The following is a 26,592-nucleotide window of genomic DNA, read 5'->3' on the forward strand; positions in this document are numbered from 1 at the left end:
CTCCAGAATAATAAACAATATTAAACCAAGAAGATACCATCTTCTTTCCAAGGTCAGAAGGTCTAGTCATCATCTCTGTGCTCACAGGTACCTAAGTCTGCCCTTCTTTCTAACTGGGTGCTGTCGGGGAGGGGTGGGGGTACAGGATGGGTGTGATGAACAAGGCTCCTCCAAGTAAATGTGGGCTAGCCAGGGCAGGACAGACGCGTTCAATCCCAACTCCTCTTTGCTCTGTGCCCTTGGGTAAGTTGCCTCATATTTGAACTGTGCTGTCCTTATATGTAAAATCAGAATGGTAGTGCCTGCCTCATCATGTTTTTGATGAAGGGAGCACACAGTAGGTGCTCATCCAATGCTCATCTCTCTAAGTGGGAGTGGAGGCGAAGCCATGCCTCCCAGGATTTTCTGGTGCTCTATGATGCATCCCTGTGGGTGGGCAGGGTTTGGAAATCTCTATCTTTTTAAAGAAGGTTGTGAGATTATAACATTGAGGAACTCCAGGATTATCTGGAACTTCTGTGCCAGCCCAGGGCACCCTTGTGCTGCCAAAACCATGGCACAGAGGAACTGCCAACCCCCAGGGACCAGTGGTATGGCCCCTTTTGTTATGAATTCCTCTAATTATGCACACGTGTCTATCACAACTTATTATCTCCATAGCAATGCATCTTCCTGCCATTATGCCTGCCCCCAAAGCTGGAATTAGCATTTTGCAGTGACATCTGGGAGTTTTTTCTGTGTTCTCCTGATAGGAAAGAGAAATTGAAACCCATGCCAAAATGCTTAGGAGGTATTATTATCATTGCTATCACTATTGTTATTTCTAAAGTAAAGTTTTCTGGATTAGCCCCACAGAGGAGGTAAGAGTCAGCAGATTTAAAATTTCATAGCTTCCTCTCTGAGGAGAGCTCTGAGTCACTGCTGTGAACACACAGAGACTGATGATCCAGAATGGAGAATTAAGCTATTTGGGTTTTTTTCCCCTCACTATTCACCTTCTCTCTAGTTTTCTACCCCAAGCAACTTAGCAGGAGAGGCTGGGAGGGAGATGAAATGCAGTTTTTCTTATCCAGAATGTGTGGTCCCCATGTTGGTTATTACAGGAAGCAAGTGCTGATGCAGTAAGCTTTGAGTCTGGATTGAGTACAGTCTCCCCTACTCGGAATGTTTCTAAGCGGAGGGAAAGGAGTGGGAGGGAGCCGGGTGCTAGAAGTAGGAGTGACCAGTCTGTGGTTTCAGGACCTGCTGAGTGCCCCAGACAAGGCATTGACCTCTGGGCCTCAGCTTCCTCCTGGGTAAACTGAAGTGGTTGGTAATGTTCAAAATGAGTCAAAGTGCCCTAAATTATTGGGGGTGCAACCCAGCTGGGCTCCTCTGTCACCCCCCACTTCAGTCAAAGAAGCTCCAGTGTGATTTTTTTGGCACTGTGCAAATGCCCGTTCACCGACAAGATAATTCTGCATTTAAGTAATAGTTTAAAACCCACTGAATGAGATGAAAGCATGCTGGAAGGAAACATTGTGATTGATATATACGGAGAGTAGGAAGGGATGGATAGTAGATGTGGGTCAGGGGCAATGATAGAGGTTAAGAGAGGTGGGCGGGACCTTGAGGGGGCCTGTGAGAGGCCAGCATGCTCCAGCCGTGTACCCAGAGCTGTGGGACCAGGTTCGAATGCCGAGACGCCCAAGTCATTATTCTATGTCCCCACAAGTGTCTTCTTTTTGCCTGGGCAGCTAGAACAAAGAGCAAGGGATTCGGGGCCCTGCCCTGGCTTTCTGTGACGTTGGGATTTGGGGGCAAAGCCTTAGCCCTCTGGGCTGGAGAACAGGACCCAGCTTCCTCCTCTCATGAAACGCTGAAGTGCCAATAAATTTATAACTCATCAAAATGGTCAAAACAAGTAAAGCCTGACAGGGGAAAAACGTGCTGAAGCAAAACCTCTGGGGTCCCAGGGGCACCAGGTTTGCACCCCCAGGGAGGCCCGATGCTTCTGAGTTCTTTGTTTATCTCCTGCCCCGCTTCTGTGGGGAGACTCAAGGCTTATCCCTCACTGCAGAGAACTGAACCAGGAGGAGGCATATGGTGAGAGAGTGATAGTCTGTGGCTTTTTAAATGAAAATTTACATGTAAATGTGAATTCATTAAAATATCAGTTATTTTTTAATTGGCTTTCCAAATCAGCATAAGGAAGGCCTATTCCTGTTGGTCTGCTGGTGTAGGTTGGAGATTCTCATCAACATTCAATGAAGAATTGTCCTCATCTTCTGCTTAAAACCCTTCAGTCACTCTTTCTTGTCCTGGGATCATGTCCGAACCTGATCCCATCGCCATCTCCTCCTGTCTTCTCACCAGCTTCCACTGAGCCACTACCCTCCACTAGCCCCATTCTAGCCACACTTGCCACCCTCTGCTTCTCGGATTGCACATGGCGCATGCTTAAGCGTCAGAGTCCTCACCACACCCATTCCCTCTCCCAGCATGCTCTACACCAGTGGATCCCTGTTTGTTACCACCATATGAAGGCTTGGTTATGACACAGGTGGCTAATGCAATGCTGGACTTTGTTTAGATCTTGACTACAAACCAACTTCAACGACTTATTGTTAATTTTGTTAGGTGTAATGATACTAGATGGTTAAATTAAAAGTTTTTATTGGTTAGAATTTCATACTGAAATATATATATATATGGGTAAAGTGATATGGTGTCGGAGATTTGCTTTTAAAATACTCCAGAAAGAAAAAAAGTGTGTATATGTGGGCAGGGGAGGTGGGAATAGATGAAAGGAAATTAGCAAAATATAGATAATTGTTGATATTGATGTTTATTATACTATTTTCTCTACTTTCGTGTATGTTCTTAAATTTCCACGAAAAAATTTATTTCCTTTGGGGAAAAAAAAAGCCCACAGGTGGCTGTTCCCCACCCCCAAAGTTTCTCATTTAGAACATCTGGGATTGTGACTGAGAGTTTGCATTCTAACAGGTTCCCAGCTGGTACTAACGCTGCTGGACCAGAGACTGCACTTTGAGAACCACTGCACCAAGCCCTCCAACGCACACCCTTCCCTGTGTGATTCCTACGTATCCTGCATGTCTCCATTTGAGCTTCAGTTCCCCCGGCTGCCTAGCATGGATTGAGTTCCCTTATTATACATGTTTGTATCATACGAGCATCTTGTACTTCTTCATAGTGTCCGTCTAAATTATAAAAGCTCCTCTGTGCAGTGATTGCCTTATGTTTGTCTGCCCTAAGTTCTATAACCTCCGTGCACAAAGAGCTAGTTCACCGCTTGTCCCTTGGTCCTAGCACCATGCCTAGCATATAGTAGGTGCTCAGTAAATGTTTGTTGGATGGACGAATGGATGGGTGGATGGATCTAGAAAGACTACCCATTTTGAATGTGGTCAGAGCATTAGGAGGGCTGTTCCCATGTGCAGGGCATGTTGCAGAGAGGGAGGACACCTGCCCAGTTAGCCGGACCAACCAGGTGCTCCTTGGCAACCAGAGAAATGACAGCTACTGCACCAGGACCTGCCTCCTGTCCTGCCTTCTTTATATAAAACAGAAACAACACCCGCGCTGGGCAGGACCCTTCTCCACCGTCAGAGTCCTGCGTTCTTGCCCCAGGCTGTGTGACTTTGGGCCAGTCCTTTCTCTTTTGGGGCCTCAGCTTTGCCATCTGTAAACCAAGAAAGTTGGATCTTTTACCTCTAAAATTTGTTGAGAATCATGGATTCTGAAAAAGATGCTTCATTCTGAATTGTATCCAGTAATGGTTGGGGTGTTTGGTCCTTTCCCCTAATCTTAGCTGGATCATGTCAGTAGAGGGAATCACACTGGGAGGACTGACCTGGTTCTTGCATCTCTCTGGACTGTTTGGTGCCATCCTTCCCCAGGTGCTGGCAGGGGGTTGGCTGTCAAAGGATGAGAGACCACAGATGCAGCCCTCACACGCCAGAGTCTCAGGGGAATCAGGGCTCACAAAAGTCCAAGAGCACCCACTCCCTGTCACCCTGTTTAGGGCGACATTCAACACAATGGCGTGGCAGAGGTTTCAGAAATGGACTATTTAAGCAAGACTTGAAACACCCTTGTGTATTTCAGATGAGCGCCCCCAAATAGTTTATTTTCTCTTTCTTTCCTCTTTGTTTTTTGCAATCATAGCTTTAAATAATAACCCTGAATCCACGCAGCAGTACTCACAGCGTTGCTCATTCTGTCTGTGACTTACTGGGAAGAATCCACGACAGCAGTGCAAATGGCCAGCATCACTTACTCACAGGTTTCATCTTCGCTTTTGGTGTTTGTACATGTATAGAAGGTCGTCTTTTTGTTTTCCATCCTTAGGGAAATAGACTGTGGTTATATACAGAAATAAGTTGATTAAGAAATGATTTAGAAATGCTGAGAGAGCAAAAGAGTCTAAGAAGAAAGAAGCGAGAATCTTGACTTTCTTGCCACATTATTTAGTTGGAGAAAATAGGCTTTTATCCTGGCTTGTACATAAGAGATTAAGAATACCTTTACCCAGGTGTTTTGATGTTATGGGAATAGCCTTTTAACCTTATGTCCTGTTTTGTTTAGGGTTTTGTCTGTCAGAGCAGCAGTGTTTTCCTCTCTGTGGGTGTACCAGGGAGCTTCAGTTGCAGATTATTAAATAAGCAAGTTCCAAGGAACCAGAAGAAAGTGAAGGCGTTCGTAGGCTCAATGGTGTGGGGCTTAGAAAAGTTGATAAGAAGGATTAGAATTGAAGGATAAAAAAGACTCTTGAAAAGCCAATCCATTATGGGGTCCATTACTTTATATATATTCTCCCAAATCACATGAATAAAGGGGAAAGAAAGGCAGGAAGAAAAAAACTGGCTTCAGTTCAGGACGTCAATTATGTCTTTTTCTTAATCCGCTTTTCACAATTTATTTGACATTTTGAACAGTGGCCAAAAAAGCTATTATAACTATAAAGCATATTCATTGGTATAAATCTCATTAGTTGAGCGATTTAATTAAGGTATTGACATGCTTAATTGATACGTGTAAGCCAAGACCATTTTCATATCTCATTTCCATATGCTTTCTGCTTTAAGAGAAGTGAGAAGCTAGGTCTTTAAAAAAAAAAAAAGAGAAACTCCCTCCATAAAAATGTTATAGATTCATCCACGCCTGACATCCCAGGGGACCACTTTCTGCCAGTCTTCTTGATTCCGAGCCAGCTACTCCTCTAAGTGGCGCTGCTCAGAGGGAAGGTGATGTATACCCAGCTTGAGTGCCTGTCAGGCCCTCTTATGATCAATAAGAGAATATTTATATTAATAAAGCACCAACTTAATTAAATAAAATGGTCCTCTGGGTAAACTTAAGATACTAGAGGATGGGCAGGAATCGATATATTCTGCCATTTGAACATTAAGTATGTGCCTTGAAATTTTATGGAGCTTTTAAAAACTCGCTTTGTAACATAAAAAGTTTGAAACCTCCACAAGTTTTCTCTGCCAAAACCTGTTGTGTCTGGCTTCCAGAGCTGAGGAAAGTGGAACCGCTGGAGATGGGAGCTCAGGAGAAGCCCCTTCTTCTTGTCTGGGCAGCTCCCCTCCTTATGGGGGGGGCAAGAGTTGTCTTGGCGGACCAGGCTTGGGGGGAGGGATGGAGGCCTGAGCTCAGTGCAGGGTCCACACAGCGAGGATGACACTTCCTTTTCCCCAGAGCAGCCTCCCACGTCGCATGTGAGAGAAGCCTTGGGCTCCTTCCTCTTCTTGGTCCCCTCATCCTGGGAAAGCTCAAACGCTAGGATCTTTTGGAGAAGAATCTCTGTGCAGGCGCCTCACAAAACCTTGCTGGCTCCTGCCTGGTCCTTTCCTCTTGCTTTCCTCTGTCTCTTGTGCTCTCAGCCTGGCTCTTTCTGTCTCTCTTCTTGTATGTGTGTGACCCTGTCTCCATCCTGTTTCTCTTTGTCTTGTGTTGGTGGATCTCTCTTTCTCTGTGTCTTTGCCTTCCACGGTCTTTTCTGTGAAATTACTGTGTATGTGTGATTCTCTCTTTTTTCTTGTCTTTTCTCTAGTTTCTCTGTCTCACTATGTCACTCTTTCCCTCTTGGTCTTTGTCTCTCTGCCTGTCTGTCTTTTCCTCTCTCTTTCTCCATCTTTCCCTCTCTCTCTGTCCCTCTGTCTATCACCCTCTCTTTTCTTTCTCTCTCCCTTCCTCCTTCTCTCCTTCTCTGCTTAGGTTCTCCTGCCCATCAACCACTGACTTTCATGGTCTCTCGTTCACAGACTGCCCCTCCACACCAGCACTCAGAGGCTGACTTTCTGGTTCTATCCCCTTGTTCCCAGAGCAGCCTCCTCCACTGGGTTTGGGGATAGGAAAGAGGACAGGGGCTCGCTGTGTCTTGCCTCGAGCAGCTGGGTCTATCGCAGAGGTGACGTTCATTTCCTAAGAGGTGACATCCTACTTGCTGTCCCACTTTGTCCTCTCCCATAGACTATGTCTTCTCATTTTCTTAGCTTTGACCCACAGCACCTAACTCTCTGGGTACCTTGTGGTCACTCCATTAATGATGACCCTTTATTGAAATGTAAGCCCCAGGATAGTTGTAACAGGGTAGTGAGGATTATCTTCACAGGAGGAGCAACCACATAGGGAATTTGCTTTAGCAGCAGATTTAACTCACCTTCCCACCTTGGCTGATCTCAGTTTTTCCCCTTAGGGCTCTTTCCTGCATGGTTCGAGACCCCTTGGAAGCTCACACAAGACCCCAGCCCCCTTCAGAAGGCGGAGGGACACTTCATCTTGTCCCGAGTCTGTAGAGAGGCTGCTGGATCGACATTTGTTCTTAGCTCAGAACCCATGTTTGTATTGAGGCCACTTCCCCATCTAAACTCTGCCCGGGCTGTGGTCTTAGAGCTCTCCTCCCAACAGTCCCACCAGCGGCCTTCAGGCTCTCCTTCTTTTCCTTCCTCTTTGTGGAAGTCTCCTGCCAATTTCTTATTGCTTTCTTTGGAATTGAGCTTGACTTGGAGTTGCTGCTTTACGGTTTTACGGTTCTTCTGTAATATTTTCTGGGACAAGGAGGCAGGGGTTTTCTTGTTTCTACTCATAGTGTTTGAATGCAGACTTGAACAGATGCAAGTACTCATAATAATTAGTATTTATTAAGTGCTTATTATAAGCCAGGTAATACGCAAAGAGCTCTAAATTCATTAGCCATTTCAAAATAATTCCCTGACATAAGTATTTTCATTGTCCTCATTTTACAGATGAGGAAACCGAGGCTCAGATAGGGTAATCTGCTCGCACAAAGTCACACAGCTAGCAAGAGGCAAAGCTGGAGTTCACGCTGAGGTCTTCCAGGCTCCTGAGCCATGCTTTCAACACTGTGCCTCACTGCCTCCTGGGGTCTTGACCCTGTGCAGGACCTCTGGGGTCAGATATGAGAGGAAGGGAGTTGAGTTAACCAGGAAGAGTACAGCTCAGGCTATAGTTGATGAACAGTCTCGGAGAGGCAAGAGAGGTATTTCAGAAGAAGTCTCTCCTTTATCCCTTCTCTCGTCCCCCAGCTCCTACCACGGAGGTCCTTTTCCCTTTACCTGGGACAGAGGAGTTTATTATATTTGGCATAAGACTAGCGGCAGTGGTCTCACATTCATCACTAATTAATTTAATCTTTGCGGTTCTCTGGCTTTTCCCAGGGCTCACATCCCTTGTCTAGTGCCTTTCAAGCTAAATGGCCAGAAGCAGGTCTGGGATTAAATATTAGTGTTAACTTCAAACTTGGTGTAAATCTATTGAACTGCATCCATTTTTACATAAATAAGCAAGAGAACAGCATCTATTCTCCCTTAGTCAATACCAGGACAGCCACAGGTGTGAGTTATTAGCAATAACTGTAATTGCTTTGAATGGAACAATAAATAGCGCAGGGGGTCATGATGAGAAATGTCCTTCTATAGTATTAACATAGCTTAATGGCTTAAGCTGCTATATGCCTCATCCAATACTGGACTCCGAGAAGCTGGCCTTGCAACTCAGGGTGCTGAGCTCTCGCTGAATTGCTTTCCTGCTTCAGTAGAAGATAATTTTGAGCCTTTCTGAAGCCACATTGATTTTATCGGCAGATGGCCCCAGGATAGCATCTCACCTCCACCATTGAGGTTTCACTTGTTTAATGGGGTTCTGAAAAGTTACAAGAAAGAACAGGAATCTACAAGCCGCATTTCCTTGAGCTGCAGCCCTGCATTCCAAATTGCAGCCTCTGGGCAGCTGCAGCCCAAGCTATAGCCCCGCCCCACACACTCTGACCCTGCCCCCACCTGCTCACATTTCTTCAGTAGAACAGAATGGACCACAGAGGAGTGACCCCAGTGCTGTATCCCCTAGGGTAGAAGGAAGGAGTTGTCCAGTCTGCAAAACGTTAGTCCAGGGTCAGGCACATACGTAGGATCCAGAGGAGTGTTCAAAGCATCCTTTCCTCATGATCAAGTTGAACATTAAAGGTTATGCGGGTAAAATCAGAAATTGGCTTCAACTGCTCCCAAACTACTATGCCTTAGCCCTCTGGACTGCCTCCCTCTCTCCCACCTCCTTTTCCTCTTCTCCCACCGCCAATTTGACTTCTGCTAATCCTCGGGCTCCGTGAGGGTTTCCAGATCTTTTAGACAGTTTGGCAAGGAGGAGAACGATCACAGAGCAGATTATCGCAAAGATAATCAAAACTTTCTCACTGCCAATCATCCCCTTCTAACATCTCCTGGAGCTTGATGCTAAAAGTATCTCCTTCTGCACCGGGAGTTTCATTATCTATGTTATTCTTGTCTCAACGAGTGCCAGAATTCAGACATGGGAGATGAAACGTTGTCAGGCACACAGCCCCTTCTGGATCGAATCCATTTTCCAAATCTGTTGTACCCTTTCAGGCCAGGTTTAAACTCTATTCCGAAAAACCTAATCGCTTGTCTGCTTAGCCTGCTTCCCAATCTAACTGCACATTCCCACGCTACAGCTTAGCTCACTACACCTTTCTCAGTTGGAGACACTAAATGTGGCTCCTTAAAACACAAGCCTATTCCAGTGGCATTAGTTCACAAGCGTGACAGTCCACCAGGGAGGTGGAGTTACCAGGGCAGGGGACTAGGGCAAGAGCTTTTCATAATCTAAAGGGACAAACTGGACTTGGAAAAAAATCCCCATAATTTGAGATTTGTTCTCGATCATCCATGAACATGGCAATGGCCTGAAATCATTTTCACATATTTTTTTACCCATTCAACAAATATTTTTTAAGCTATGCGTCAGGCCTCATGTTCAACAAAAGTCTCTGACCGCATGAAATGAATAATCTAGTGAGGGGGCCAGTGGAAAAGACCATGGTACCTTACCAGCTCGACCTCCAGTCAGCATGTAGTGAGAAGCAATGAGCAATCTCTTCAGATCCAAGCTCACTTTTGCCTGTGCCCACATCCCTAACTTCCTTTAGCTTTTTGGTAAAGTCAAATTAAACAGTGCCCTGGGATAGCAATTGAGTTAAAAGGACCACATTGGAGGATGGTCAGCCATTTTGCTTGAGCTTTCTTTTTCAGGAAAAGGGAAGAGGACATTGAGTCAATTACAGACTCATTCCCTCCTTCCTGACGCCAACAGAAATGGACCCAAGTGGTAACGGAAAATATAAATTTGGAATCCACAAGAAAAAGATGTTAGAAGGCACAGTCTCCACCCCCTTAATTTTTTTTCACTAATTATTGCACGAGCAGATCTTCACCTTTGGGATATTATGCCTCAGAACCTAGGCTATCAGAACACTGTCTCGGAGGCAAATGAGGATGGCCAGGTCAGCAATTAATCACGAAGCAGGCCAAATGCACACACTTCATTTCAGAACAATTCCATAAACGTCCCCCCGCCCCCAGCCACCTCCCCCTCGCCTCACTCACAAGGTTTCATCTCCTAATTGCAAAAGCTTTTTGGCATGGGAATGTCTTTGTAAAGAAGAGAGGACTCAATTTGGGCCATCTCTCTAAAGAAGACACGGGAACAAGGACGCTTCTCCAATTAATCAGCAAATGCTTGGCTCCAGCTTTCGGCCAAAGGATCGATTTACATAAAGCTACTTCTCAAGATGAATTTGCCTCCCCCTCAAGTCCCCCTGCATTCCCCTTGTCCAGCCAGCATTAGACATGCTACTGGATTTCAGATTGACAGTGTCAGCTACGACAATCAAATTAGGTCGAAAGCTTCACAGGGCTGCCCAGGGAGAGGGTAGAGGGGGAAGGAGGGAGTGGAAGAGTATGTCAGCCTGGGAGGAGAATGAATTGCACAGAAATAGGCTCCCTTTCCCAAACTCTATTGGGCAGACGCATAGCTTCAAACAAAGGAAAGAGAGAAAACACCACTCTCCATCCTTTTGAACCAGGTGGACCCCTCCCCCCAAACCAAGATCGAAAAATTAAACGAAAACATCTCATTGGGCCTAAAAATTGGCAGGCGACTATCTCAGGTATGTGATTAGATCCTTATGATCAGATGATTTTCAGCATCAGATTTCTGCCCATGATGTAAGGGCACCAAAATTGCAGTTGTACTTCCTGAAGGGTGCATGGGGATGGATGTGCAGATTCGAGTCAGATGCTGGTAGTTGGAATCCTGGTGATGTTTCCTGGACCGTGTAGTGACACAAGGAAATCTGGACCAGAACAGAAGGCACAATCGGGTTGATAATGAGAGCTCCCCAATCCCATCTAATGTAACTGCCTTGTCGCTAAATTGTGATAATCCCAGGGATTAGTGAGCTGTTGAGAAGCTCAAGCCCTGTACAATTTGCTGGAGAAGATCAGTTAATTGTGATGCTGTTTCATGAACACAAAGAGCCTTCCTAGGACTTGCATATGCTAATTAAATGAAGAAAGCTTCTGTTTGGGCTGGAAGCATTGGTTAACCCTGCCTGCCCTGGAAGGGTGTTGGTTTGAAAAGCTCAAATTAAATCCTATGGCTGGAAGGATTTACGACTGCTCCTAGGAGGGATGGCTGAATGACTGGAATATTTAAAGCTCTGGCTTTCTTTCCTAAACCCAAAGATTTCTATAATGGCTCCCCTTGGTTCCCCTCTCCTGTTGTATACCTGAACTCCCCAAGGAGACCCACTTTGGGCTCCTTTAGATTAGTTCCAACATCTAAAACTCTTTCTCTCTCTTGGCAGTGAGTGCACTCAGAGCTACAACGTCCAACTCCTAGCCTTTTCCTAGAACTGCCCTGTCCAGTGCAGTAGACACTGGCCGTGTGTGGCTACTGAGCACTTGGAATGTGGCCGGCCCCAACTGAGATGTACATAAAATACACCAGATTCTGAAGACCTGGTATAAACAAAAGAATGTAAAGTATCTCATTAGTAAATTTTTATATTGATTATATGTTGAAATGATAATATTTTGGATATATTGGGTTAAATAAAACACTTTATTAACATTCATTTCAGGTATTTCCTTTTTACTGTTCTTAACGCAGCTAATAGAAAAATTTAAATTGCAGGAGTGTCTCATGTTATATATCTATGGGACAGCACTGTTCTCGAATTAGCAGATCTGGGGTTGGCCCTGTGGCTGAGTGGTTAATTAGCATGCTCTGCTTTGGTGGCCTGGGGTTTGCTGGTTCGGATCCTAGGTGTGGACCTATGCATGGCTCATCAAGCCATGAGGTAGTGGCATCCCACATAGAAGAGCTAGAATGACCTACAACTAGCATATACAACTGTGCACTGGGGCTTTGGAGAGAAAAAAAAGAGGAAGATTGGCAACAGATGTTAGCTCAGGGCCAATATTCCTCACCAAAAAAAGTATGGTTAAAAAAAATTGATAGAATTAGCAGATATCCCCTGGAGGGATATTGGCCTCTGCGCCCTTCAGCTATGGGTTGAAGTGTTCTGTTGGCCAGCACAGAAGGTTGTTTTTAATTTGGGGGAAATTAATTCAGATGGGCCCTGTATTCCCCTCTTCACTGCCTCACTGTTTTTGTTGTCCACGTTCAGCCTGCTTTACTCATTTACTGTAACCTGCATAACCCATAATGCATTTGTGATCTCTAGAACATCTGCCCATAAAGAGATAGAAAGAGGGCCCACGTTGGTGACAGTGGAGCAAACCAACAGCCCCAGCTCCGTTTGCAGCCTTGTAGCAGCTCGCAGCCCTCAGTCCCCCGGAGGTTTTCTTCACTCCCTTGTGCTTGAACACCAGATCCTCCTCATCACAGCTCTCCATCTGCCTCTCAGCCTAGCTGCTCAGTCCTGCTCATTACCTGCCCTCCCGTGATTTCTCCCCTAGATTGCAGCCCTTCTGGGAAACGGTAGGAGATCACTGGTCTGTGAGGCCCCACCAGAAGTGTCCTAATCGCAGTCAGCCAGTCTCCCTACAGGTTTGGGTGAATCCGAGGGCAAAGTGCTTGGTTTTCTTCTGCCGTATTTCTGGGATCCCAGGGAAACATCCATGGACTCTTACCCCTTCTAGGAAGGCCTCCAAACGTGGCCCCTTAGTGGCTTTCTAAAATACAGATTAGATGTTGTCACTCTGTCCCTCTTCAGCCAGCTCCTGTGACCCTCTGTCCCATAGCTGTTTTGCCCAGCAGCAGCCGCAGGCTCAAACCTGAGACACAGGAGGCCTTTGCATCTTGGACCCAAGATTTTCCCTAAAATCAGAATAGACGCAGAGAGTAGTAGGATGCTGCATTTGCTAACTTCATGCTGATAAAATGAAGGCAGTGATTTGCATTTATATAATGCATTAGATTGTAGAAAGCACTTCTCCATTATCCGCAAGGTTTATCCCAATTTCACAGAAGTACAAGTTGAGGCTCAGAGAATTGAATTGTTGCTCTTAAAGACACACAGCCCATTAAGTAGCACAGATGGGACGTGAACTGGGCACCTAATCCCATGCACTAATCATGCTACCCATGTTCTCAAAGTTGCTCAAGGTTTGGACTCCAGAGCCCATTCCCAGGGTGTCTGATTCAGTAGGTCTGGAATGGGTCCCAGGTATCTGCATTTAAATTTCTTTTATTGTGAAAATTTCACACATATATAAAAGTCAAGCACAGATTATAAATGAACCCCCTTTGGACACATCATTCAGCTCCAATAGGTATCAACTCATGGCCAATCTTGTGTCATCTGTACCTCTACCCACTTCCCCCTCTTCTGTATTATTTTTAAGCAAAACCCAGACATCATCATTTCATCCTTAATTATTTCAGTAGGTATCTCTCAAAGACTAAGACACAAATGGAAGGAAACATAACCCACAATGCCATTATCATACCTAAATAATTTTAAAAACCGGGGATCTGGATTTTTTCAAAGCACCGTCAGTAAATTCCGATCAGATAGACCACGAGCCGCAGTGTGAGAACAGCTGTCCTGTGCCACTCCTACCCTCAACGACCTCTTCCAAATGTCCTGATTTCTATCAAACTGTCCACTTTGAAAGACAAAACCAAAGTACCTGAGGAAACAAGCCTGCATCCTTGCAAGTCCCGGGGATGGAGATTGGCATCTTTCCCCTTTTTTTCCCCCAAAACTAAAAAGATTTTGGGCCTCGAATAAAACAAAGCTGTGAACTATTTTCCGTGGTGCTTAAGAACAATCTGCGGTGTGAATTTAGAGACAGGCTTTCTTCTTGCTGAAAAGGAAAAAGCAGTCAATCTTCAGCTCTTACTTTTGAGGTGTCTAGATGTTTATTTTACATCCATGTATGTAAAGGCTCTGTTTCTTTGTGTCTGGGATCAATGAGAATGCAAACTCCAGGAGGGCAGAAACTTGGTTCTGTTCACTTCTGAATCTCAACATCTAACATAGTGTAGCACATAGTAGGCACTCGATTCATTTCTGGTTGAGTGAAATAAGAGTCTGAACTGACATTTAAGCCACCAGTATGAAACATCTGAATTGTATGACTAGGACTTTTCTAGCAAGCTGGTCAGAGAAGGCAGAATGGAAGGAGTTTTTATTGATATCTTTCATTCGGTAACTTTTTAACATCAAGGGAGCAAGCCATGTAAACTCCTGCTGCAATGAAATATTCAGAAACCCAACTGGAGCAGTGGGAAATAATTGTTTCTTTTGTCCCCCATTGATATTTTGATTTTCTGGATCCCTGAGATAGGTGGTGGTTCTTTCAGGAAATGATTCAGTTACTCCATTGTCATCTCCATCTGACAAAGGATGCCATTGACTAGACACCAGCTGGAGGTACCAGGGCTTCTTAGCCAGGACATATGCTTGGGCTCATTTGGTTTTGACAGTGACCCAACTGCAAACATCTAATCTTGCTTATTAAGATAAATTGCCTGCAGAAGAGAGTTACCATTTAAGATGAATCCTCCCTGAAGTCTACATTATAAAGTCCCCAGGGAACAATTTTTCCTGCATGTCTGTCCCTCCTGTTGTATAAAATAAGGGAAGCAAAGCGATATCTTTCTCTTTAGTTCCTAGAGCCGAGTGATGTGTCACAGTTACTATATATTAGGAGTTGGGGGTGGGGGGAGCAGGGTTCAGCTTTGTATAGGGTGTAGCACTGAGAGTACAAGAAATTTTAGATTCGTGGATTATTCATCAGAAATGTTTAAAATCCCTAAGTGAGTTTTGATTGATACCTACTGCACCAATGGGCAGGTTTCCTCCCACGAGGCAGCAACACAGAGAGTAATTTTAATACATACTCAGGCCAAAGAGAATCAGAGTGATAATCCACTACGCTGATCCCAAATCCAGTAATGGTTCCAAATGTAAATGCTTTTAGATCATCCCCTGGTGTCTAGTTGTTAAGATCCTGCGCTCTCACCACCACGGCCTGAGTTTGTTTCCCTGTCAGAGAACCACACCACTCATCTGTTGGTTGTCATACTGTGGCTGCTGTGTGTTGCTGTGATGTTGAAAGCTATACCACCAGTATTTCAAATACCAGCAGGGTCACCCATGATGGACAGATTTCATCGGAGCTTCCAGACTAAGACAGACTATGAAAAAGGACCTGGCCACCCACTTTCAAAATAATTGGCCATGAAAAGCCTAGGAACAGCAGCAGAGTATTCAATAATACTCTGGAATAATACAGTGCTGGAAGATGGGAAGATGGTGCAAAAAGACCAGACAGGGTTCCATTCTGCTGTACACAGGGTTGCTAAGTGTCAGTATTGATGGCACTAAGAACAAAGATCATCCCCTCTTTTAGTTTGTCTAGTCAAGAGTTGATAGATTTTTTTTTAAATGTTACTAAAAAGGCACCTGATTGGTGTCAGTGAAGGAGTTTGGGGAGGTAGACAAAGAAGGTACCAGATTGGGTTGTTCTAGTTTTGTTTGCTCAATTAGCTCCCCCCATGGCCTCTTGATCCTTGGTCCTGGATATGTCATCTTTCGGGAAAGACTTTTTTAATCTTTTGAGAACTTCCTGACTCAGAAGAACTGTCCTTGAAGCCTTCTTATGAATGCTTTGGGTTGGATCCCTTGAGACCCCTTTAGTGGCATTGCCTCTCGTCTCATGTTTCTTTGGACTTTGCCAAAGGTCATGGCTGGGAACCTCTTCAGCAATCTGTCCTTGAGATGCTGGAGTCACCTCGTCCAGCCTTATGGAGAGCAGGCAGAGCTGGGGAATTTGCATCTCTCTTGGGTGCTTCTGAGAGAGCCCAACCTAAGACAGATCTTTTCTCCAGAATCAAGCTCTCCTGTTTCATCCAAAAGAATCTAGAATCAAGTATGGCTACTCCTTTCCAGATGATAGATGAGGGAGACTTTAATACCTCCCTCAGATTTTATGAAAGGAATATTAGCAACGTTTATGTCTTTTATTCTTTGCAGAATTGTATGCATATGTCCTGAGGATGAGGATGATAAAAGATGTTTTCAGCAATGTAAATCCAGGGCTAAATGGGGGGAAAGTTCAAGAAATAAACGCAACCATTCGTTGAATGCCTGCAGGGTTCCAGGGACTATGCAAAGTGCCATGTATCAGCTCATTGTATCCTCACAATTAACCTATGAGGTCAGTAAAATACATAGCCCCACTGTAAAGAGGGAGGAACTGAGGCATAGAGCATTTCAGTAAGTTTGCATGATCATGTAGCTAGTTAGTGGCTTCACCCACTTCAGAAACAAGAATTCCCCAAGTTTTGGGAGAGCATCCACATCCCATTTTGTAGTTTCTGAATAATTTGAGATCGATATCTAGGAGCAAATCCCCCCACAAACTGCCATTGAACAGACAGGACTTCCTGGTAGCGTGAATGTGACTAAGACAAGCACTTTGTCCCCACCAGAGCAAAGAGGAGACCATTTTCCTCCTCCTTGTCTGGCGATCTTGCCTGGTAAACATGGGGTGGGCAGGAGTGGGGTGAAGGTGGGGACTGTCATTCACTCAGAGCATTCATGCTCCGAGAACAAAGCATGCCTGACATTGCAGGGAGAGCGGGGAAGCATTTCAAAAGCTCCATTGGAACTAGACAACCTTTCAATCCATTTATCAAAGTGTCTGCAGTTCCCGTTTCAAGGTAGATGAAGCAATAATAAATTTGCGAAGAAAGTTAATCTGCGTCCAAAGCATTTTAGTAAATTAAAAAGGGTTGGAGGGGGTTGGCTGGAAGGGGAATATATTGGTTCTTGCCAACTCCTATTTGACTTAGTGTCTCCTTAATAAGTCCTCTTTGGTCTTGTGTTTTGGGATGGAATAATCAGTCGGTTAATCATTTTCCGGAAGCAGGAAAATGCACTTTAGCTAATGCAGTTCTCCTTTCCTTCGGAGTCCTAATTATTTAAAAAGGCATCCCAATCTGGAGCCCCCCTTCCCAGCCAAGAAAGCCTTTCCCACGAGTCGTCCGCCTTTATTTCCCAGGAAAATCCCAGCGCACCTCTCACTCTCTCACCCTACTCCAACCTCATGTCTTTTATCTAATGTTTAAGAAAAACAAAGCAAGTTCCCTTTCCTTAGTCACTTCTGAGCATTTTCCCTCAGGAAGGGTGAGGCATTAAACCCCCAACAAACAATTGGCCGGAACTAGACTCTTGGGCACGACGGATAGATTTTGTTCTTTTTATTTAAGTGTCAGAGGAAACTGGTGGCTCTTGTCTCGCTCAAGGATAGTACTTAGCAATAACTCCATGCTCTGGCATCACGCTGAGATAAACACACTATTAGGAACCCTCACAAAGGCCCCGAGATCATTGTGAAGGGACGGTTACCGAAAATGAAGCACCCAGCCCTGAACCCGCCTCCAGGCCCCATCAGTAACACCATTAAAGCTGTCAGTTTGTCAGCCCACTGGAGGTATTTATGAAATCAGTATACAATCCTGCAGATGGATGGCAGCGGTATTGTTAGCCGGAGAAGAGAGGCTCAATGGAAAATAAAATTAATAAAATTTACAAGCAGATTGTCATGGGGAACAGATGAATTCCCTACAATCTCCTGTGTTTCTCAGTTGCGGCAGGATGAAAGTCATGGCAGGGAGGTGGGAAGAAAGCTGTGCTCTAATCTGGGCTCCTTAAACTAGGAGCATGACTGGGTGTATTTACAGCAGAATAGTGAACGGGAACCCAAGTGGCTGCCCCACCCACGTGCAGGATTTTGCCTATGTGACTGCTTTTGTGGAGACTTCTCAGCAACTCCACCAGATTTTTCTCCTTAAATATTGCTCTACTCTCTTCAGCCCATCATACTGCAAACCAGAACCTTCGTACAATTGCTATTCCTTCAGTATGTTTGAGCGCCTTGAACTCAAAGGGTTAATGCATTATGGGAATCTATGCCCCTTCTTCTGGCTTCTGGGCATGGTTCGAGCTGACAGTTCTAAACCTCTCTCCTGTGTGTACCTCCTGCCCCTGATCCTGGTCATCGGCCATTTGCCAGAAGTGTGACCTGAGCTGTTTCCCAGAGCGGCCAAAGATAGCAGCCAAGCCTGGGAGGCTAGCAGGCAGGGGCTTGCTGTCCTGGAGACCAACCTTCACTTGGCAGAAAAGACTGGGCCCATTGTGGCTGCTGGAGCCTTGGGTACAGCCCAGATGCCTGGTGGAAATTGCATTAGCAGGATGACAGGACCTGGGCCCCCTTCTCCTGGAGGCTGATGGAGAGCAGAGGAGTGGCCTTGGTGACACTGCCTGACCCCTGCTGTCATCCTGGGCTTTGTTCAGCGCCCCGACTCCAGGCTGGAGCCCTGCTCATTGAATCAGGCCCGGCCGAGGGAGCCTGCAATGGGGCTCATTGTGCGTCTAAATGTACTTACATCAGTTGCAGGCAGAGGAAACTAGATTTGAGATGGAGGGCACCCCGTTATTCAGCCCCGGAAGCCACTAGGATTCCTATCTGCACCCTACCCCAACTCTGAGCCTTGCCTAGGGGCCTAACAGCGGCCCCAGGCAGCCCCCAAGAGTCTGGAGTTTCAGCCAGGCCCTCAGAGTGTGGCAGCTCATCTCAGCAGGTGAGAGCAGAAAAGTGAATGCCGCTCTTCTGTTTTCTATTTTCTCTCCTGCCCCCTTGCAAAACGTTAATTTCAATGGCCCTAGTTTTAGTGGAGGATGATTGTCTGACCTCTGTTTCCGAATATATTTGGAGTCAGCAGTATGTTTTGAAATCAGCGTGGGAGCATCCACCGGTACAGTCTGTCTCTAGGACAGCTCAGCACTTAAAGACGTGTTTACCCTGTGACTCCTTTTAGGACTTTATATCAAGGAAATGTCCCTAAAATTTGTGGGCAGGAAAATTCATCCTAGTGTTTCCTTAAATGGCAAATGAATACATAAATAAATACCCATCAATGTGGGATCATATAGCCCCACATTGGATGATATGCAGCCATTAAAAATGTTGGCATACATGCAGTGTTAATGACATGAACAGATGTTCTCAATATAATAAGTGAAAAAAGAAGTTATAACAGACTATATACTCTGAGATCATATTGGTGAAATTTATACATATTACTCCTAATTGGTAACAGTGGTTATGTCTGGGTAGGTAGGTAATTTTTTTTACTTACTATCTGAAGGTTTTTGTGTTCCAAAATAATGGAGATATATACCTATATCTATAGATATACATATGATTGATATGTATGGGGCTGTGTGTGTGTGTGTGTGTGTGTGTGTGTGTGTGTGTGTATACGTGATTGATTGCTCACTGAGATCCCAAGCAAACTTGAGATATGAATGAGAACAAGTGCGTGTGTTTGGTCTGGCAAAAAATAAAACCAGACATCAAAATGACAAAAGCTGCATGGGTCTCAGGAAAGGAAATTGAGGCTTTGGGGCTTCCTCAAGAGGACTCTGGCACAAGACTTAGGTGTGAGCCAGTTTCGAGACCTGACACTTACTTTGTCTCTTACCTGCCTCCTCAGAGCAACATGTTAGTACTGCTTAATGCTAGATGAGGTGCCAGGGGGACCCCCATTTTGGATGGGTTTGGGGAAATGCAATTTGAATTCATCATGCCTGTCACTAGAACAATACAGGAGGCCCCAGGGGTCTTGGGGGCTCTAAAATAAGTGGAGGTGATCATCCCCCATCAGAAAATCAGGATGGCCCGGCTCTGGCTCCGTTCCAATCCCAGATGACAAAGGTGGAGAGTCCCCGAGAGATGGGAGATTGAGTGATGTTGACCCCGCTGTGGGGGAGGGACGTTGTGGGGGAGGGGGGCAGGGGTCATCTCTGGGAGGTGGCAAAACAGAGAATTGGGTGCAGTGTGTGCAACAAATAACCCAATCTTGGCTCGTGGCCTGGAGGTGCGAGACCACCCACAGAGCCCGCCCTGGAGGCGAGCTGCTCCGCCTGGTAACCATTTCAGCAAAGGCCATCACTAGAGGAACAATGTGCAGGCTTGTAGCAGCCTGGGGCCTGAGACTAAACAGTCCCCCAAACCCTCCTGAACGCAGAGGCAGCCCCCAGGGGTTTTGTTATCGTAATGAGATGCAGATAAAGGCGGCCTTGTGGCTAATGCAGTGTGCCTCTCCTCTTCTTGTTTAGAGATCTGAGCGAAAACAGGATCCTGGGGATCCCGAGGAAGGCGTTCCGCGGCATCGCCGACGTGAAGAACCTGTAAGTGCTGTTTCTGTTGCTTTGCTGCGGCGGTGGCTCTCTGGCCAGAGCAGGGGTGAGGGACGGGACAGGAAGGCGGCATCACTGTGCCCGTGCTGCCTCGGTCCAGGCGCCTTTGAGACAGGTTGAGGGATGTGCTTAGCGATTTCCAGGGCACACACGTCAGATGCCAGGACAGCTCCACAGAGTCCTGTTCCCTGGTTATTTGTCCCCAAGTGTGAGCATAAGAGCCCCAAACCTGGGTCAGAGCCCGGCCCCACTGTGGCTCTGTGGCCTGGGGCTCAACTCAGTGGCCTGGGGCTCAACTCAGCTTCATCCCGTTATAAAATAGGGATGATAGCCTGGAGGGTGTGTAGATGCAAACAAGAAAATGTTTTAAACTCCAGTGCCTCATACATAGTCAGTATTCAATAAACGGGAGCCTTGAGGAGGAGGAGAAGGAGGAAGATGATGAAGATCATGATGGTGAAGTTCTCACCGTTACTAATAGGATCTTGTGAGAGAACACTGAGATTTGTATCCCAGGACCTGGGGAGACATGGCCAGATCCACTGGACGAGGTGCTAGGTGTTTTTTCTTTTAATTTTTATTTTGAAATAATTGTTGATTCATAGGAAGTTTCAAAAACAGTAGACAGGTCCACGTACCCTTTTACCTAGTTTTCTCCTAATGGTGATATCTTACCTAATTACAATATAATATAAAAACCAGGAAACTGACAATCGATGATCCACAGACTTTATTCTTCAGACTTCACAGTTTTACACAGACTTTTGTGTGTGCACGCATGCGCGCATGTGCAGTTCTATGTAATTTTACCACATGCAGATTCCTATGCCCGTTGCTGTGGTCGATGCAGAACTGTTCCATCACTACGCTTTTGAACTTGCCAAATAACCTTTGTGATTTGCTGCCTGGGCTCCACTGTTTGCTGCTTATCAGTGACTCCTGGGACCTTCCCTTCAAAAGGAGTGTACTTTCTGAATTTTACATGGCCATGTGTACTGCTGTGGCCATGTATTTGGAACAGGTATTGGGAGAGGGGCCCAGAAGAAGGTCTGGTTTGTCTGAGCAGGCATTTCTGCCCTCTGGCCTCTTCCACAGGCTCAGGTTCAACTTGAGAAGTCTTGCAGGAGGCTTTTTAAGAACTACTTCTGCTGTCATTTTCCCCTATAAGGACCTCAGGGATTCTAGTGCACTGGGAAGCTGGTGATGGCTTCCAGATACAGGCTCTCTGCCTCCCCTGTTGCTGAGAACTCAGTGGAAAGCTTTTGGTGTTTAATATGCAAAGTACACAAGAGGGCAGAGGCATCTCGGGGTGAAGGGAGCAGGGGGCAGAGAGGACTTTTCAAGGGGCTACCAGATAGGAGGCTACCCACTCCTTCATCTGGGAGTGTTTGCCCAGGAGCAGGAGAAGGCGGGGTGCAGCCAATAGAGCCATGGAGAACGGGACTCAAGATTGTGCACAGAAACCAAAACTATGAGGGTATGTTAATTAGCATCCCAGAAAGGCAGGGCAAGAGGGGAACTTCGAGATCCTCTAAAACTGTACGGGCCAGCAGTGAGAAACTGAGGATCAGAAAAGGACAGTGTCTAACTCAGGGTCAACCAGCTTCTCCATGATGGAGCCACAAATTTGCATTTTACATGTATAAAGTGGTACATCTGTCACATCTCATGGCTCCAATCTTAAATGGGCCAGTTAACCAAAAGAATATTGCGGTGACACAGAAGCAGGGCTATGTAATTACCACCTACATTTGTGATTCTCAAAAAAGTGATTAAATCTCACAATGGTCCTCAATAGTTGCTGGGGTTTTGGGGGTTTGTTATTGTCGTTTTCCTTTCATAGCTCTAACTTCATAAAGGCCTCAAGAGCTAAAAGATTCCAGATTCTGCAAACACAGGCTCCTGAGTCACTCAGGAGCTACTGTCAGGTGCTGCTGCTGCAGGCCACGCGGACACGTGTTACTCCAGGGCCTGCACAGTTAGGATCTTCTCTTATTTATACCTAGTGCCAGCCTGTGGTCCTGGGGGGAGAGGCGGGTGTAAGCTTTCTGCTTAAAGAATGAATTTACCCAACAAGACTAAAGTGGTGGATCAGTTCCTTTACACTTCTAATCACGTCAGTCAGCTCACATTTGTTGGCCAAAACCTAGAAGGCCAAGAGGTAGAACTCATATTCTCAGGTGGCATACGGTAAAACTGGGGTTGGGAGGCATGCATACAAGAGAAATGTTTAGTGATTTAACGGCCTACTTGAAAACTTGCAAATGAGCGGCTATGCAGAGTAAAGGGCCATCAGAGCTCAGAGAAGAAAACTAGCTTTAGGCAGTACAGCCTAAAGGTTAGCAACGTGACTTTAGCAGTCTGATAGATCTATGCCGGATGTCCAGCTGTGCTGCGTGCTAAGTCCGTGACCTTCCATACGTTACTTGACACTTGTGAGCCTAGATTTCCTCCACTGTAAGATAAGTGTAAGAATTGTTCTTAACTTCCTTGAGTTTTTGTGAAGGCTAATAAAATAAGGTGTATAAATAACTTAGTACCGTGCTTGGCACATGGAAGGTATTTAGAAAGTTGTGGCTACTGTTACTGCTGTATTCCTTTGTTGCTGTTAGAAGTGTGAAGGCTTTAGCTGGGCCTGAATGGTGACTGGAATTCACAGAGCAAACAAGGCAGACAGTGTGTGCACAGTGTAGAGGCACACCTGTATAAGGTATGTGTTTCAAGGGCACAAGCAGAGCCATCGCATGGGAGTGGGGACATTAGGAGGCAGAAAAACAGGTGATAAGGTTAGAAAGCGAGGTGAGACCAGTTGGTAGGGAGTCTTGCCTGCAAGGAGTACAAACTTTAGATGTACTGAGAATGTGGATGGCTTCTGACATGGCAAAGATCAGGGTGAAGACTTTTATTCTGGAACAGGAACCTAGGACAGGAGGAGGTGGAAAAAGGAAAGGCCAGGGGTAGGAGATGAGACTGTGGTCCGATATGAGGAGAGAGCAGTCAGAAGTGAAAGGAGGAGTCCAGAATAAGTCCCCCAATGAGGACCAAGTCACCAGAACTTGGCAAACAATAACTCATTATTAGAGGCCAGGAGAAGAGAAGTGGAAAATGATGAGTTCCAAGCTCAGACGATATAGAGAACGATGGCAAATTCACAGTCATTCATCCATGCAGCCATCAAAATGTTTTTTGAGCTACTAAATGCCAGTTTTGGGGGCAACCACAGAGAGTAAGGTATGTAGATGTGTGAGCTCTGTCTTCTTGGAGCTTCCACTCGATGGAGATTGAAAGGCCGGGAGGAAGAGACCCAGGCAGAAAGAGCACGAGGTGGGTATGAAGAAGTGATGTCAAGTCTTCCACGGGCCGTGTGGGTGGAGCATCTTCTGTATGCTGGGAAATTAGCGGACCTCACGTCCCCTTCTGTTCCTACTGGTTGAATGACTGTGGTCTGTGGGCTACAGCTCCGTCTATGGCCTCAGCTTCCACGGTTTTAATAAGAGGGAGTTAAACTAAATAATCTTACAACCTTAAGAGAAAATGTCATGTTGGTAATTGGAAATACAGGACCGGAGCTGAGGAGCGGGTTGAAGGAGGGGAGGCACCTGGGTAGAGGCGATAATTGAAGTTGTACGTTTAAGTATAAGTCGGTACCTGTAAAATAGGAGACACTTTGTAGAAATTAAGTTTGTGTAAAACCTGTTAAAGAAACACTGCTCCTACCAGACCTCAATTACCCACATGTAGACCGTCTCTCTTGTGAGTGATGAGTAGCAGATTTAAAGTCTCAGGAAGGTACGTCCCTGTCATCGGTCTGTTTGAGACCCACCTTCCGGCTCCCGGCCTTCTCCATCACCTTGTGTGAGCCCAGAGAATGTAACTCCACTCTGCCGTTACTTAAGGATAATAGGAGTAGAAGACAAATTATTGGAGTATCAGGCTGTGAAATGACAACAATTGGGCCTGTCCACTATACCACGTGCTTCATTAAGAGAAGAAAATCAAGGATTATCTATTTTTTTATAATATTGTAGTTTGGACATGAACTTTCTTTGCTTGTCCTGACATTTCCCTTCAAGAGGAAGAGACTGTGATACCCCCATTTTCCAGATGGTAAAATTCAGTTTCCGTCCGTTGGTGTAATTTGGTAAAAATCAGCAGACACAGTTGGGCCTCAGCCTCCCCGCTAGCCTGCCCTTTGTGACCCACCCAACCATTGTTTGGACTCTGTGCATAGACCCCTCTGTACACCCAGCTTCCTCCCCGCTCAGCCATGCTAGCAACAGGAAGAACAACAAAGTAGCCAAGGACGCCGCTCACAAGTGGAGGCTGATTCACGGAAGTGAGCAGGCAAGTGTGCAGCTTTGAAGAGAGCTGAGCATGAGGATGCAGGCAGCCTTTGAACCCTGTGGGAATAGGGAGCCACCGATGTGATCCTGGTGCTAGAGGGACTTGGCACCCTGCCCCCCAGGCAGCGGAAGGAAGCCCCTAATTGCTTCCTGCTTCTCCAAAGAAGGGAGAGAAAATAATTAGCCAGGGATCCCACTCTAGGCAATTACTAAAGGCTGGTTTCATGGGCTGATCCCACACTGCTGCCTCTCTGGAAGGGGGAGATGCTGTATTTAAAGAGAGACAGACAGTTAGATGGACAAATTGAGCTGGAGAAAGAGACACTCAGAGAGACTGACCTGTGGATGGACCAACATTCAGTGCACAGCTATGACATCCTACTCTATGCAAATACTGTGCTAGGTACCAGACAAAGACACAGAGTAGGAGAGAGGGAATAACCGGAAAGACACAGAGATAGGAAAAAAGAAATGAATTGGAAAAAAAGAGATGACAAGCCACAATCCAACAAAGCATAATAAGAAAAAGACAAAAACCGGTATAGATTGTTTTTAAAAAATGTTCCCTTGCCCTATCTTTCTCGGCAGTCATGTTTTCCTCTGTTTTTCAGTTTCTATTTGCGAGGACTCTGTAGGACATGCATTCCAGAAGGGAAAATCAATAACCCCTGTCTCTGCCAGCTAGCAGAATTTGGAATTGACGGTTTCAAAACAAAGCTGGGCAGGCGGCCTTTGTGTTCTCCAGTGAGTCGGAGTTGCTGCACTGCCCTCCCCCTTCCCGAGATTAATGAGGGCTATCTCCGCCCGCCCGTGAGCAGACTACCGGTAATGTTGTGTCAGGGTGAGGGAGGTGTGGGGAGGAACAGGAAGCACCTATTCGTTGGTAGCATCTCTGCTTGCTAATCTGGGCGGCTGTTCATTCTGTCACTGTACCTGGAACAGAATCCATGGTCCTGATCATGCCCTGCAAGAGTCTACATGATCTTGGTCTTCTCTCACTCGTATCATCCTTCCCGTGCTCCATTCTGTCCCTTGAACACCCCAAGCTCCTTCCTGCCTCAGGGCCTTTGCACATGCTGCTCCCTTTTCATGGGATGCAAAGCCCTTAGATGCCCACATGGCAACTCCTCCTGATCTTCAGATCTCAGCTGAAACGTCAGCTCCTCAGAGTGGCCTTCCCCGACTCATCTGAAGCAGCTCCCCCGGCCCCCACTTGCCTTCCTCTCTTTCATTACCCAATTTTATTTTTTCAGAGCACTTATTGCCCTCTGAAAATATCTTGTTTATTTACTTGTCAACCTGTCTCTGTATGTCACAAGAATGAACATGTGTACACAGGGACCCTGTCTCAGTTACTGTGGAATCACAGTGCCCAAACAGTTCATGGCGGAGAGTAAGGTTGATTAAAAATGCATCGAATGAATGTATTTGTTCATTAATTCCTGAAGTATTTGTGGTTGGCCTATTACATACAAGAAATCAGGCACTCTTGCTAAAATTTTTAATATGAAAATAATATTATAGAAAGAATAAGACACCATCCTTGTACTTGGAGAACTCACAGTCTAGCAGGGGGCAGACTAGTAAACCAGCAGTTGCAGGACATGGGCTGGACTCTGATGGAGATAAGGACAAAGATGTGGGAAAGCCTGGGGAGACAGGCCTCATTCTAGCTTCACTCAGGAAGTGACATGAGTTGGGTCTTGAAGGATGAGCAGGAGTTCATCCAGGGGAAGGGCATTCCAGGCAGAAGGAACAGCATGTGACAAATCACCAACTTGAGCAAAGGGAGCAAAGCAAGAGAAAGAGTTGATGCTTGCCAGAGATTCATGGCTGAAGCATAAGGAGCAAGGGAGGCAATGAAGAGATGAGGTGAGTGAGGTAGGTAGGCAGGGCGTGGGGGAGTGGGAGGGAGGGAGGACCTTGTACGCCAAGATCCACAGAGCAACAGGGATCCACTGAAGGGCTTTTAATAGGGGAGCAGCGAGATCAGATTTTCATTTAAGAAAGACAGCTCCAGCATCATTGGGGGCGGTGGATTGCTGAGAAGAAGAGACTAAAGTCAGGGTGTCCAGAGAAGACTTGTACAATTGTTAGAGATCATGGGGTCCTGAATCAAGCAGGCAAAAGTGGACCTGAAGAGGCCGCGTCAGATGGCAGAGACCTGCCGGAGAAAGACAG

At 45.9% G+C, this 26,592-nt stretch overlaps 1 protein-coding gene across 1 annotated transcript in view; it reads left to right on the forward strand.

The window, feature by feature from the left end:
• The window catches only part of SLIT3 (slit guidance ligand 3), a 592,330-nt gene that overhangs the window by 369,673 nt on the left and 196,065 nt on the right, over nt 1-26,592 (forward strand). Inside the window, exon 5 of the mRNA XM_046666802.1 lies at nt 19,988-20,059. Within this exon, the coding sequence (XP_046522758.1) occupies nt 19,988-20,059 (72 nt within the window). The remainder of the gene's footprint in view (nt 1-19,987; nt 20,060-26,592) is intronic.

The sequence above is a fragment of the Equus quagga genome, chromosome 7, assembly GCF_021613505.1.
Source record: "Equus quagga isolate Etosha38 chromosome 7, UCLA_HA_Equagga_1.0, whole genome shotgun sequence".
NCBI lineage: Eukaryota > Metazoa > Chordata > Mammalia > Perissodactyla > Equidae > Equus > Equus quagga.